This window comes from Antechinus flavipes, chromosome 1 (assembly GCF_016432865.1).
Source record: "Antechinus flavipes isolate AdamAnt ecotype Samford, QLD, Australia chromosome 1, AdamAnt_v2, whole genome shotgun sequence".
Classification (NCBI taxonomy): domain Eukaryota; kingdom Metazoa; phylum Chordata; class Mammalia; order Dasyuromorphia; family Dasyuridae; genus Antechinus; species Antechinus flavipes.
The window spans coordinates 328495780-328510067 of record NC_067398.1 but is presented as its reverse complement, the minus strand read 5'-3'; the positions used below and the strand labels follow the sequence as shown (position 1 = coordinate 328510067).

General features: G+C 32.4%; 1 protein-coding gene across 1 annotated transcript; it reads left to right on the top strand.

The window, feature by feature from the left end:
- The first annotated feature begins 9327 nt into the window (after positions 1 to 9327).
- On the top strand, positions 9328 to 10269 carry LOC127557873 (olfactory receptor 13D1-like). The gene has a single exon (XM_051991189.1). It carries the CDS (start codon positions 9328 to 9330, stop codon positions 10267 to 10269), a length of 942 nt encoding a protein of 313 aa, XP_051847149.1.
- The last annotated feature ends 4019 nt before the right edge of the window (positions 10270 to 14288 follow it).

Below are 14288 nucleotides of genomic sequence, written 5' to 3'. Positions count from 1 at the left end.
TAAGTGACTTCAGGGATTAGAAAGATTCCCTGAGTAACACTTTCAGGAAGGTTGTGAGGATGGAGAATTAAATTGGCATCCAGATACAGTGATTGATCATTTGGAAATACTTATGGTCCATAGGCTATCTCAGGATTTTATGATAGAATTGTAAATACAGTGTTTCACTCATTTGAAATAATGGCAAGGTCATAGAGGGGAAAAGGAAATGTTCTCTTGAGTTATGCAATGGTTCATATACATTTCTGAATAAAAAATGCAGATAATATAGGAACAAAGTGTAATAATGCAAAGTATCTTGAATAAAATCAAGTATAGCTATAAAAGTGAGTAGATGGGCTAGATGAGCCTAATTCCTTTAGTGCTTTCTCAAACCACAGAACATGTTTGGAGATGTGCTTAAAATAGTTTTTGTTCAAAAATAAGAACCCAGTGGAGAAGATGAGAAGAGCAGCTCTAACTCTCAAACTTAGAGATAACTGAAATTGTGGGAAAGGTCATTTTTAGAGGTACTAGTGGGAATAGGAACTATGAATGGGCCTTTTGCAAAAAATGTTGAAAATAAAAGTCATATATAATGAGAGGATTGGACTCAATTATCTTAAAAGAGTCCTCTCACTTCTAAATATATGGTTCCAAATTTCTATATCCTGTGATCCTATGTATGATAAGTTCAATCAATTGAGGAATCTTGTAATGGAAGTTGGAAGCAAATAGACAAAAATAGTTGTTGGAGGAGTAAGGAACATTTTTGATTAACAAAATCTCTAAATTCTCTTGCTCGTGAATAATCAAAGCCTCAGATCATTCCTTGTCATCCTCTATAGTTTTTGAGTCACTTTTAGATGTGTTTTACCATCTGTGACTTCATAAGAATCTCAAGGTTGCTTTCAAATTCAACATCCTATTTCCTAAAATAGAAGTCCTGAACCTTTTTTTTTAATTTTTTTTTTACACCATAGACTTTTTTGGAGGCTGAAAAAGCTCATGAATATCTTTTAGAATAGTTTTCTTTTTAAAAAAATTTTACTTCATTTATTTACTTATTTATTTATTTATTTACTCGTCTATTTATTTATTTATTTTATTAGTGTGGCTTTTTATTGACAGAATATATGCATGGGTCCCTTGCACTCACTTCTGTTCCAACTTTTCTTTTCTCTCCCTCTACCACCTCCCCTAGATGGCAGGCAGTCTCACACATGTTAAACATGTTAAAGTATATCTTAGATACAATATATGTGTGCAGATCCATATAGTTCTCTTGTTGCACAAGAAAAATTGGATTCAGAAGGTAAAAATAACCTGGGAAGAAAAACAAAAATGCAAGTAGTCCACATTCATTTCCCAGTGTTCATTTTCTGAGTATACCTGATTCTGTCTATCATTGATCAACTGGAACTGACTTGGATCTTCTCTTTGTCGAAGATATCCACTTCCATCAGAATACATCCTCATATAGTATTGTTGTTGAAGTATATAATGATCTCCTGGTTCTGCTCATTTCACTTAGCATCAGTTCATGTAAGTCTCTCCAAACCTCTCTGTATTTATCCTGCTGGTCATTTGTTACAGAGCAATAATATTCCATAACATTCATATACCACAATTTACCCAATCATTCTCCAATTGATGGGCATCCATTCAATTTCCAGTTTCTAGCCACTACAAACAGGGCTGCCACAAACATTTTGGCACATACAGGTCCCTTTTCTTTCTTTAGTATCTCTTTGGGGTATAAGCCCAGTAGAAACACTCCTGGATCAAAGGGTATGCATAGTTTGATAGCTTTTTGAGCATGGTTCCAAATTGCTTTCCAGAATGGCTGGGTCTGTTCATAACTCCACGAACAATGAATCAGTGTCCCAGTTTTCCCACATCCCCTCCAACATTCATCACTATCTTTTCCTGTCATCTTAACCAATCTGACAGGTGTGTAGTGATATCTCAGAGTTGTCTTAATTTGCATTTCTCTGATCAATAGTGATTTGGAACACCCTTTCATATGAGTAGAAATAGTTTCAATTTCATCATCTGTTCATATACCATTTTACTATTTCTACAACCCTTGCTGTACTAAACCTGGAATTAGCATTCCTAATATGGAAGTAAACATACTTCTGATATGCATAGTTCTTTAATGAAGAACCTAAGATGGACCTTGGTGACCATGAAGTGAAAACCGTCTTCCCAGGATTGAAGCAGATGACTGTCATTGCTCATGCTGTTAAAAAAATTAACTGAGGTAACAACCACTTTCTCATTCCTTTTGTTTGAAGGAGAAAGTGAGAGGCAAGAGATTCATGGGAACTATAGATATAGTCCTATCACGGATAAAATTTAATATCTAAATTAATTAAGAAAATGCTAGAATTGCATAAGTGATTTTCAGTGTACAATGAATAAATTATGAACATATACAGAAAAATTTTGGAAGAAAAAACATATTGTTGACTTCAGAATGCCCTACTTCTCAATTACCCAAAAGATACAAAATTGAACAACTTTGATTTAATACCTATCAAATAAGCAATAATCCCTAGAGTAATTGAAATTCAAATCATGCAATTATAGATGAATAGAAATACTCATTTATTATTCATGGAATTAAACACTTCTAGAATCTTTGTGAGAACAATCTTGAAGGACCTAAAATAATTACAAAAGTAATATTCTAGATCAAACAATCCTAATATGGAGAATATGTTCTGAAAGTTATTATATTTTTAAAACGTTATCTAAAGAGTTTTAAACTAGTAATGGGAAGGAGAAACAACTTAAGTATTGAAAAGTGGAGGATAAAATAAGAAAGTTAAACTTCGTGTGATAGAATAAAATTAATACAGACAAATATGAAGAATAGAAGGAAACTTGGAAAGATCTTTATGAAATAATCTAAAGAGGAAAAATACTACAGAATGGATTACCCTGATGATTACAACATGGGAAGAAACATTAATGACATGAATGGAGAAGTAAAGAATAGCGAGGATTTTGAGGAAATGACTAAAACATTGCTATAATATTCAATGTATGTGGGTTGATTAAAATATGCTGGAAAAGTTTAATTGATGGTGCTGATGTACAGTTTCATTTTTAAATAAAAAATAATTTATTTTAAAAGTTAAAACCATGAGATTAAGGAATCATCATAGTAACTGCAAACCCCCCCGGCCGCAGACCATAAGACCTACTTCAGCCCTCACTGTTTTCATCCAAGGAAGCAACTCCTGTGGAGAGGTCAATCATCCCACCCACTGTCACCTGCCATACATGAAGTTGGCAAGTCATTGTAACTTAATCTACCAAGATATCCTGGAAAGAGACAGAAAGCTGCAAGTTCCAAGTAGGCCATCTACTACCTGGAGCCTTTAGACCACCATATTCCTTCATGTCTCTATGCGAAAGAACCCAGGAGTTTTTTCTACTGAATTTTTTTTTCTCATCCTGAGAAACAGTCCCTCTGAAGACACAGCCTGTGAATTGCTATCTGTAATTTCCACAGCTACAGCTATTAAAGACACAGAAAATAAATTTATTTTCCTCAAAGGCTTTTGAATTGCCAATTGATGGAACATCAGAAACTAATATAATTTTATCAGTGAAAATGACATTTAATGAGCATTACCATTTATTTGCTTTGTATCCTTAGGGTTTTTTCTATATTTTTTTCATGATTTTTCTATATTTTGCTTTCCCTATAAGAATATAAACTTCTTGAGAGCAAGGAGTCTTTTATCTTTCAAAGTGTTTTCCCTCACTTATCACTGTGTCTTGCATAGAGTAAACACTTTATATATGTATTATTCATTCACTCTCTATGAGGATTTTTGAGGTTTCAGATCTGTAATTCAGTCTATCTCTTCCTCTCAACTTACACCATATGCAAATATGATAAACACACAAATCACTTATAAAAATTTTGAGACAACAGAGCCAAAAACAAATCTTTGGAACAATCTATTAGACAACACTTGAAAGGCTGACATCGATATGATATTCAACACATATTGTGTCCACTCCTTTAATCATTTCTAAATTCTTCTTACTCTACTCATCCAGTTCATATCTCTCAATTCTGTCCACACAAAAACTATTTCACCCATGACTATAAGTGGCTACATTCTATTCTTGTTTAGAAACTAGACTCATACTACTATCTAACTGTACCTGCCCATTTTGTGTTAGTTACTGGAGTTATTGGGATGGAGATCAACATAATAAATTGAATGAGAGTTTTCTATGCATAACAACACTCAGACATAAAAGAGATGTTTGTTCAGTTATCCACATAATTTTTTAAATTTTTCTATGTTTATATCAGTAAGGAAGAATTTGAAATTGTTTTCTTCTTTGCACTTTACTAGTTATGCCATCAATTAAAACCATCCAATAGTTTTGATATAATTAGATGGTTACAACATCCCTAAAGCTTTGAAAGTTGTTAACTCCTCCACAATTCTCTTATAAAGATTTAAATGACTTCAGGGATTAGAAAGATTCCCTGAAGAACACTTTCAGGAAGGTTGTGGGGATGGAGAGTTAAATTGGCATTCAGATAACAGTGGTTGATCATTTGGAAGCATCCATGGTCAACAAGCTATCTCAGGCTTTTATGGTAAAATTAGAAATACAATGGTTCACATGATTCAAAATAATGGCATGGCCATAAATGGGAAAAAGAAATGTTCTCTTTAATCATACAATGTTCCATAAACATTTCTGAATAAAAAATGCAGATAGCATAGGAACAAAGTGTAATGATACCAAGTAGCTTGAATAAAATCAATTATAGCTATAAAGGCGAGTAGATAGGCTAGATGAGTGTAATTTCTTTAGTGCTTTCTCAAACCAAAGGACATGTTTGGAAGTGTGCTTAAAATAGTTTTTTGTTCAAAAATAAGAAAAACCCAGTGGAGAAGATGAGAAGAGCAGCTCTACATCTCAAACTTAGAGGTAACTGAAACTGTGGGAAAAGTCATTTTTAGAGATACCAGTGGGAATGGGAGCTATGAATGGGCCTTTTGCAAAAAAAATACTGAAAATAAAAGTCATATATAATGAGAAGATTGTACAAAATTATCCTCTTATAATTAAGAGGACTTAAAGAGTCCTCTTAGCTATAAATGTGTGATCCCGAATTTGTATATCCTGTGACCCTATATAGAAGAAGTGGAACCAGTTGAGGAAACTTGTAATTGAAGCTATAGGCAAAAAGACAAAACAGAGAAGTATGATCAAAAAGCTAATTATATTGAAATATAATTATTAGCTATTTTTTTTACAAAAGTAAGTTGATATCTCAGATTAAGAAGCCCTAAAATAATCACTTTACATGTTTTATCTTCTCTATTTTAGGTTACTTTTCCATGCTTCTATTTTTTCTTTTTTTAAAAATTTTTATTTAATAATTACTTTATATTGACAGAATCCATGCCAGGGTAATTTTTTTTACAACATTATCCCTTGCACTCGTTTCTGTTCCGATTTTTCCCCTCCCTCCCTCCATCCCCTCCCCTAGATGGCAAGCAGTTTTATATATGTTAGATATGTTGCAGTATATCCTAGATACAATATATGTTTGCAGAATCGAACAGTTCTTTTGTTGCACAGGGAGAATTGGATTCAGAAGGTAAAAATAACCCAGGAAGAAAAACAAAAATGCAGATAGTTCACATTCGTTTCCCAGTGTTCTTTCTTTGGGTGTAGCTGCTTCTGTCCGTCATTTATCAATTGAAACTCAGGTCTCTTTGTCAAAGAAATCCACTTCCATCAAAATATGTCCTCATACAATAACGTTGTCGAAGTGTATAATGATCTCCTGGTTCTGTTCATTTCACTTAGCATCAGTTCATGTAAGTCTCGCCAGTCCTCTCTGTATTCATCCTGCTGGTCATTTCTTACAGAACAATAATATTCCATAACATTAATATACCACAATTTACCCAGCCATTCTCCAATTGAAGGGCATCCATTCATTTTCCAGTTTCTAGCCACTACAAACAAGGGCTGCCACAAACATTTTGGCACATACAGGTCCCTTTCCCTTTTTTAGTATTTCTTTGGGATATAAGCCCAATAGAAACACTGCTGGATCAAAGGGTATGCACAATTTGATAACTTTTGGGGCATAATTCCAGATTGCTCTCCAGAATGGTTGGATTCGTTCACAACTCCACCAACAATGCATTAGTGTCCCAGTTTTCCCGCATCCTCTCCAATATTTATCATTATTTTTTCCTGTCATCTTAGCCAATCTGACAGGTGTGTAGTGGTATCTCAGAGTTGTCTTAATTTGCATTTCTCTGATCAATAATGATTTGGAACACTCTTTCATATGAGTGGTAATAGTTTCAATTTCATCCTCTGAAAATTGTCTGTTCATATCCTTTGACCATTTATCAATTGGAGAATGGCTTGATTTCTTATAAATTTGAGTCAGTTCTCTATATATTTTGGAAATGAGGCCTTTATCAGAACCTTTAACTGTGAAGATGTTTTCCCAATTTGTTGCTTCCCTTCTAATCTTGTTTGCATTAGTTTTATTTGTACAAAGGCTTTTTAATTTGATGTAATCAAAATTTTCTATTTTGTGATCAGTAATGGTCTCTAGTTCATCTTTGGTCACAAATTTCTTTCTTCTCCACAAGTCTGAGAGATAAATTATCCTATGTTCCTCTAATTTATTTATAATCTCGTTCTTTATGCCCAGGTCATGGACCCATTTTGATCTTATCTTGGTATATGGTGTTAAATGTGGGTCCATGCCTAATTTCTGCCATACTAATTTCCAATTATTCCACATGCTTCTATTTTTTCAAAGATAATTTGTATCCTGCCATTCTGTGTTGCCTTCTAATGACAATAACCTTTCTGTAGCTATTGTATATATTCTAGACAGAAAAATTAACAACATTTCTTATTTCTTTTCAAATTATTAAAGGATGTTTTTGAATGTAAAAAATACATAATATGTAGAAACTTAAACTATGTTACTCCATTTTTTGTTTTATATACTTTATAGACTAGCATATAGCAGGTACTCAATAGAGCCTATTGGCACTGGTAATATATGTGGGATGAAAAATGCCATTCACATTAAAGAGAGGATTATTGAAACTAAATGTGAATTGAAATGTGGTGTTTTCACCTTTTTTGCTGGCTTTTTATTTTTCAGTTTTTTCCCTTTTGTTCTGCTTTTTGTTGTACAACATGACAAATATGAAAATATGTTTAAAAGATTTGCACATATTTAACTTATATAAGATTATTTTTTGTCTTCGGGAGGAGGGAGGTAAGGTACAAAGCAAGAAATATTTGGAACACAAAGTTTTACAAAAATGAATGTTGAAAGCTCTTTTTACATGTATTTGGAAAGGTAGATATTATTGAAAAATTAAAAATAAATAAGGACTTGTTGATGAATTTTTATACTCTCACGATGTTACTGAAATTTGTCTCTTTGCTATTCATTCCCATTTTTTTTCTGAATCCTTATTTTATTACTATTTCTTTTAAGCAATTGTCTTCCAAAGTTGAGCCTTTAATGCAAAAACTACTCTCTACACATTTTCAACTGATGAGGTGAAGTATGTATGTGTCCTCATGTATAAGTTTATATATTAGACTGCCTAAATTGAGAAAGTTACTGGGACACAATAGTAAAGACTGAGGAGGGACTTGTAATAACCAGAGATGATTAGAGATTAAGGAACTACTCATTTCAAGACATATAGTTTCTAGTGCATTAGGCATATAGCATCAAAATTACAAAGCCAAGATGATTGAGTCCTCTTTAAATTTATGTTATCAAACTACAAATGGTTTCTTGGTGGAAAACAATATTCCTTTTATTTTCAATGAAATAATGAATATGAAAAATTCAGAGAAACTTGAGAAGATATATGTGAATTAATGTGATATGAAGTATTAAGAGAACAAATTACCAAAGCACCACCTTTGAATGCCTACTCCTCTTCATATAACCTAATATTTCTCTGTTTTGTTTGAGATTTTAAAATCTCCTCTCAATAGATCATAGATTTAGATCATAGGTCAAAAGTTCAAAGGAATCACAGAGGTCCTTGTTCTAAAGTTGAAGATACTGAGGGGAAATAAGTGGATTATAATGTTCTAAAAAATTGCAAGAATCACAATGAGGAATTTAAATGTTACTTCTGATTGCACAACTTATATGCATAAAACAGCATATGTGTATAAAATAGGTATACAAATAAAAGATTTAATTTCATCAGTTCCCACATTCAGTTACATTTTATCATACTGTTTAAGAAGTGAATAGAGTACTGAACCTGGAGTCAGGAAGACTCATGTTTATGAATTCAAACTTGACCTCAACTACTTATGGCTTTATCTTCGTGACTCGGGAAGTCATTTAATACTATTTACTTTCATTTCCTCATTTGTGAAATGAATTAGAGAAAGAAATGGCAAACTACTCCAGCATTCCTGTCCAAAGGATCCTAGCCAGGGTCAAGACAAGTCAAACATGAACAGTGAATAACAAAAATATTCCCTCCAGTGTCTTTCCTTCATGGTGCAGTATAACCTTTAATTGTTTTCATTTATATTACAGATTCTAGATGTATTTTAATGAATGTTTTGTCTATACTTTAAAATATGATAGTTTTACATTCCAATAAGAACTAATTCCATAGAAACTTTCCTTATAGCAAAAAAAGATAAGCAATATATGTCAGTATAATATTTATTCTAACCACATAAGTCTCATTTCATTCATCTAGATCCTCACAGTTCTGTCCAGAGGATGAAAATGTGATTATTGTCAATATTCAGTGACTGAAATTGGATATTGGCACTGACCAGTTTTCTGACATTTTCTTCCTTGTTTTTCTTTCCATTATTATGGTCCTTTGGTAATTTGTTCTCTCAATTCTACTTACTTCACACAAGATCAATTCAAGTAAGTATTCCCAACTTTCTCTGAATTTTTCATATTCATTATCTTTTATGGCCAAAAACAATTCTTCATTGTACTCAAGTTCTGCAATTTTTTTCAACTTTTCCCAGATGATGATTAGTGTCTTTGCTGTTTTTATGGTTACATGTTGTTGCAAATATTGGTGATCACATCTGCTTCAGGATGCATGCACATTTTTTGTTAGCATTTTCCTAATTTTTACCCTTCTTCACGTATTTAAATGCCCATATCACTGAATGAAAGATAAATATCAATATTTTTAAATAGTTCAAAGTATGAATCTAATTACAAATGTTTTATTATTCATTCCAGTTGCTTTAAAGCCATCCTTTCCAAAATCCTGTAGTTGACAGAGTTGCAGTAATATGAACAAGGGGAATTACACAGCCATCACTGAATTTTTTCTGGTTGGGTTTTCTCATTACCCAGGCCTCCTGCTAGCTCTTTATGTACTCTGCCTGTTAATGTACCTGGTGATCCTGTTAGGAAACAGCATGCTCATTATCGTTAGTATCCTAGATCCCCGCCTTCATAACCCTATGTATTTTTTCCTTGGAAATCTCTCATTTTTGGACATCTGCTACACAACCTCAACTGTCCCTCAATTGCTGATAATTGTTATGTCTGAGAGAAAGTCCATCTCCTTCCTTGGATGTGCCATGCAGATGGTTATTTCTCTTGGATTGGGTTCCACAGAGTGTATTCTTCTGGCAGTGATGGCCTTTGACAGGTATGTAGCCATCTGCAATCCACTAAGATACACTATCATCATGAGCAAGAGACTCTGTGCACAGATGGCTTCTTGGACATGGATAACAGGGTTTCTGATATCTCTGATGCAAACTCTGCTTGCCCTTATAAACCCTTTCTGTGGAAATGTCATTGATTACCTTAGCTGTGAAATTTTGGCCCTTCTCAAGCTTACTTGTGGAGATATCTCCCTCAATGTGTTTATCATAACAATTGGAAGTTTTATTGTTTTAATTCCTCCTCTACTGCTCATTTTGTTTTCCTATATTTTCATCATCTCCACCATCCTGAAGATCAGCTCTAGTGAAGGGAGGAAAAAAGCATTTTCTACTTGCTCAGCCCACCTAACTGTGGTGATCTTGTTCTATGGCTCAGCCCTTTTCATGTACATGAAGCCCAAATCCAAGGATACTAAGACATCTGATGAGCTCATTGGGATGTCCTATGGAGTTATCACTCCAATGTTGAATCCCATTATCTATAGTCTGAGAAACAAGGAGGTAAAAGGAGCTGTGCAGAAATTCCTCATTAGAAGTAAATATTTCAAAAGAATGTGAAATGCTCTAAGATTTACAGTTGATTTGTAATTTGTTGTGTATATAGTGTTTGGTATTCAATGATAACATTACTCTTGCTGGTGTCAAACATATTTTGTTTATGCAAAGCTTAAAGTATGATTCTCCTCCTCTTTATACAGGAGGTACATGTATTACATTTGAGACTGTTCTTATCCTTAAATCTCTTATGATATACCCTCTGCAAGTCTATCTCTTGGCTCTTGTATGTTTTTCAAACTTCATGTTATTATAAACTACACAAAACAGAATTTCATTGCTAATGGTTTGAAAATTGAAAAAAAATCACATTTCTATTTGATTAATGTCAAATTCAGAAAATATTAGGATATCCTAAAATATTGGAACTTTTGAGTAAGACTATACTTTGTTTTGATATTCATTCAAGCCTTAAATCCATATACATTAAATAACCTTAGTACATTCCACATTGTGAAAGAAATGAGAGATCCAGGAAGTTCTAAACATATAAGTTCCTTGTTGTCACAGAAATTACTCTGTTTTAGAAACAAAAAAGAAGGATGATTTGAAAAGTCCTCAGAGATTTTCTTGACCATATCATATCTGACCAAACATCCAGTCTATATCATCTCACAAAAAAATGGTCATCCAAGCTCATATGAAGAATAATTCACATCTCTAGTTACTAACATAGTAACTAGGATATAGTATACTCTTTAAGGTGGAGCAATGGGAAAAGTGCTGAGTCTGGAATCAGGAAAGATGAATTAAAATACAACCTTAAAAATTTAAAAGCTGTGTGAATCTGGACAAGTCACTTAAAGTTACCTTTTCCTTAATTTTCTCAACTGTAAAATGGTTTTGTGGTAGAAGTGCATGGAAAACCACTTCTGTATCTTAACCAAGGAAAAAATTTTTAATGGGGTTATGAAGAGGCTAACTGACTAAATGACTTAATAGTAACAACAATTAAAGGAGGAGCCCATTGAAACACCTTTTTAAAAAAGAGCCTAGAACAGTTTGTATTTTTTGGAAATGAACAATAATAAAAAAATTTTCTGAAAAGCAAATTATCTGTGGGAATTTAAGGAGACTTAGATTCATTATGAAGCTAACTTTCACAGATGTTGTAATCCTGATGTGTACTTTAGAAAGTTATAAACCATCATATTGGATCATTGGTTATTAAATATATGTATTTAGCAATTATGCCTATGTCCCAGGCATTAATTGGTGTTATATTTAATATTTTAAGTAATTTAGACTTGATGAATTTCAAGATAACAATGGAATGAAAATCATATTTGGCATTATTTTCATATTTCTTATTATCACCTTTATGTCTTTTCTGATAACATCAACTTGCTAGTTCACTCACTTGCTACCTTGTATTTACCTACTTTTTATTTATTTCTTCTGAATACATTTATTCTGTATATATGTAACTGTATGAAAATCTTCTTTAATAAAATAAAAGCTCATTGCAAAAAGAGATTATTTCAATTTTGTCTTTCTTTTTATATATTAAGTACCTAGGTAAGTCACTGGAAGTTAACAAAAACTTAATGCATTTTTATTGATAGATTATTTGAGAATTTCTCTATTTGGTGATATTAGTGGAGGGGAGTACAACATTATCATCTAATCCATCTTTGATTATTGTTTTAAATCATAGTTGATTGACAATTTTACTACACCTTCTCAATCCAACTTGATGATTTTTTTTAGTGAAACAATATGAAAATAAAAAAACTGTAGATATAAATATAATATTTCATCTAAATAATTCAATGAATTAATATCACAAGTTTTAGGCCATGTTTTTGCTTCATGTGACATGTTGTTTATATTATTTTATGTTTTGTATAGTGTGCTTTTAAAATTTAAGAATATGGTAGGTATTTTTGAAAAATGTATGAAATTGTACTTTTAGTATTTGGAGAAAATTATATTATAGCCAAGATACATACATATATTGATAAATCTACTAGTACATATACAACATTTGGTGTTGCATGCTATATTAAAATCTAATATAATGATTAGTGTAATAATTAACTAAAAAACTATTTGAAGTAATCCACAATTTTAGCAAAGTTGCCAGATACAAAATAAATACACATAATCATCAGCATTCTTATACATCTCTAAAAAATAAAAAATCCAACAGCAAGGAATACAAAGAGACATTCTATTTAAAATAACTGTCAATGGGATAAAATATTTGGGAATCTATCTGCCAAGGGAAAGTTAGGAACTATATGAGCAAAACTACAAAACACTTTCCACACAATAAAATCAGATATAAGCAATTGGAAAAATATCAAATGTTCTTGGATAGATTGAACAAATATAATAAAGATGACAATACTACCTAAACTAATCTATTTACTTACTTCTGTACAAATCAAATTCCCAAGAAACTATTTTACAGACCTAGAAAAAATAACAAAATTCATCTGGAAGAACAAAAGGTCAAGAATTTCAAGGGAATTAATGAAGAGAAAAACAAATGAAGGTGGCCTAGCTGTACCAGATCTAAAATTATATTATAAAGCAGTGGTCATCAAAACATTTGGTACTGGCTAAGAAATAAAAGAGATGATCAGTGGAATAGATTAGGTTCACAGAACAAAATAGTCAATGACTATAGCAATCTAGTATTTGACAAACCTAAAGACCTCAGCTTTTGTGATAAAAGTCACTATTTGACAAAAACTGCTGGGAAAATTGGAAACTAGTATGGCAGAAACTAGGCATAGATTCTTACCCAACACCTTATATCAAGATAAGGTCTAAATGGGTTCATGATCTAGACATAAAGAATGATATTATAAACAAATCAGAAGAACATAGGATAATTTACCTCTCAGAGGTGTGAAGGAGGAAGGAATTTGTGACCAAAGAAGAACTAGAGATCATTATTGAACACAAAATAGATCATTTTGATTAAATTTTTATGCAAACAAAACTAATGCACACAAGATTAGAAAGGAAACAATAAACTGGGAAAATATTTTCATATCCAAAGGTTCTGATAAAAGCCTAGTTTCCAAAATATATAGAGAATTGACTCAAGTTTGTAATAGTTCAAGCCATTCTTCAATTGATAAATGGTCAAAGGATATGAAGACAATTTTCAGATGAAGAAATTGAAACTATTTGTAGTCACATGAAAAAGTGCTCTGATTCACTATTGTTCAGAGAAATGCAAATTCAGATAACTCTGAGGTACTACTGCACACCTGTCAGAGTGGCTAAGATGACAGCAAACGATAGTAGCCAATGTTGGAAGGGATGTGGAAAACTGGAACACTGATATATTGTTGGTGGAACTGTGAATGGATCCAACTATTCTGGAGAGCAATTTGGAACTATGCTCAAAATGTTATCAAAATGTGCATATCCTTTGATTTAGCAGTGTTTCTACTGGGCTTATATCACAAAGAGATATTAAAGAAGGGAAAGAGACCCACATGTACAAAAATGTTTGTGCAGCCCTCTTTGTAGGGGCAAGAAACTGGAAACTGAGTAGATGCCCATCAATTGGAGAATGACTGAATAAATTATGGTATATGAATATTTTGGAATATTATTGTTATGTAAAAAATGACCAACAGGATGTTTTCAGAGATGCTTGAAGAGACCTACATGAAATGACAGTAAAATTAAATGAGCAGAACCAGGAGATCATTATACATGGCAAGAACAAGATTATATGATGATCAATTCTGATGGTCGTGGTGATCTTCAACAATATGATGATTTAAATGAGTTCCACTTGTTCAATGATGAAGAAAACCAAAAAGAGAACCATGGGAACTGAATGTGGACTACAACATAGCATTTTCACTCTCTCTGTTGTTATTTGCTTGCATTGTATTTTCTTTATGTTTTTCTTTTTCTTCCTTCTTTATCTATTTTTTCTTGTACAACAAAATAACTATATAAATATGTATACATATATTGGATTTAACATGCATTTTAACATATTTAAAATGTATTGGACTACCTTCTAGCTAGGGAAGGGGGTTGGGGGA

Excerpts from the sequence above, each read along its gene's own strand:
- LOC127557873 (XM_051991189.1), top strand. The coding sequence starts at position 9,328 with ATGAACAAGGGGAATTACACAGCCATCACTGAATTTTTTCTGGTTGGG.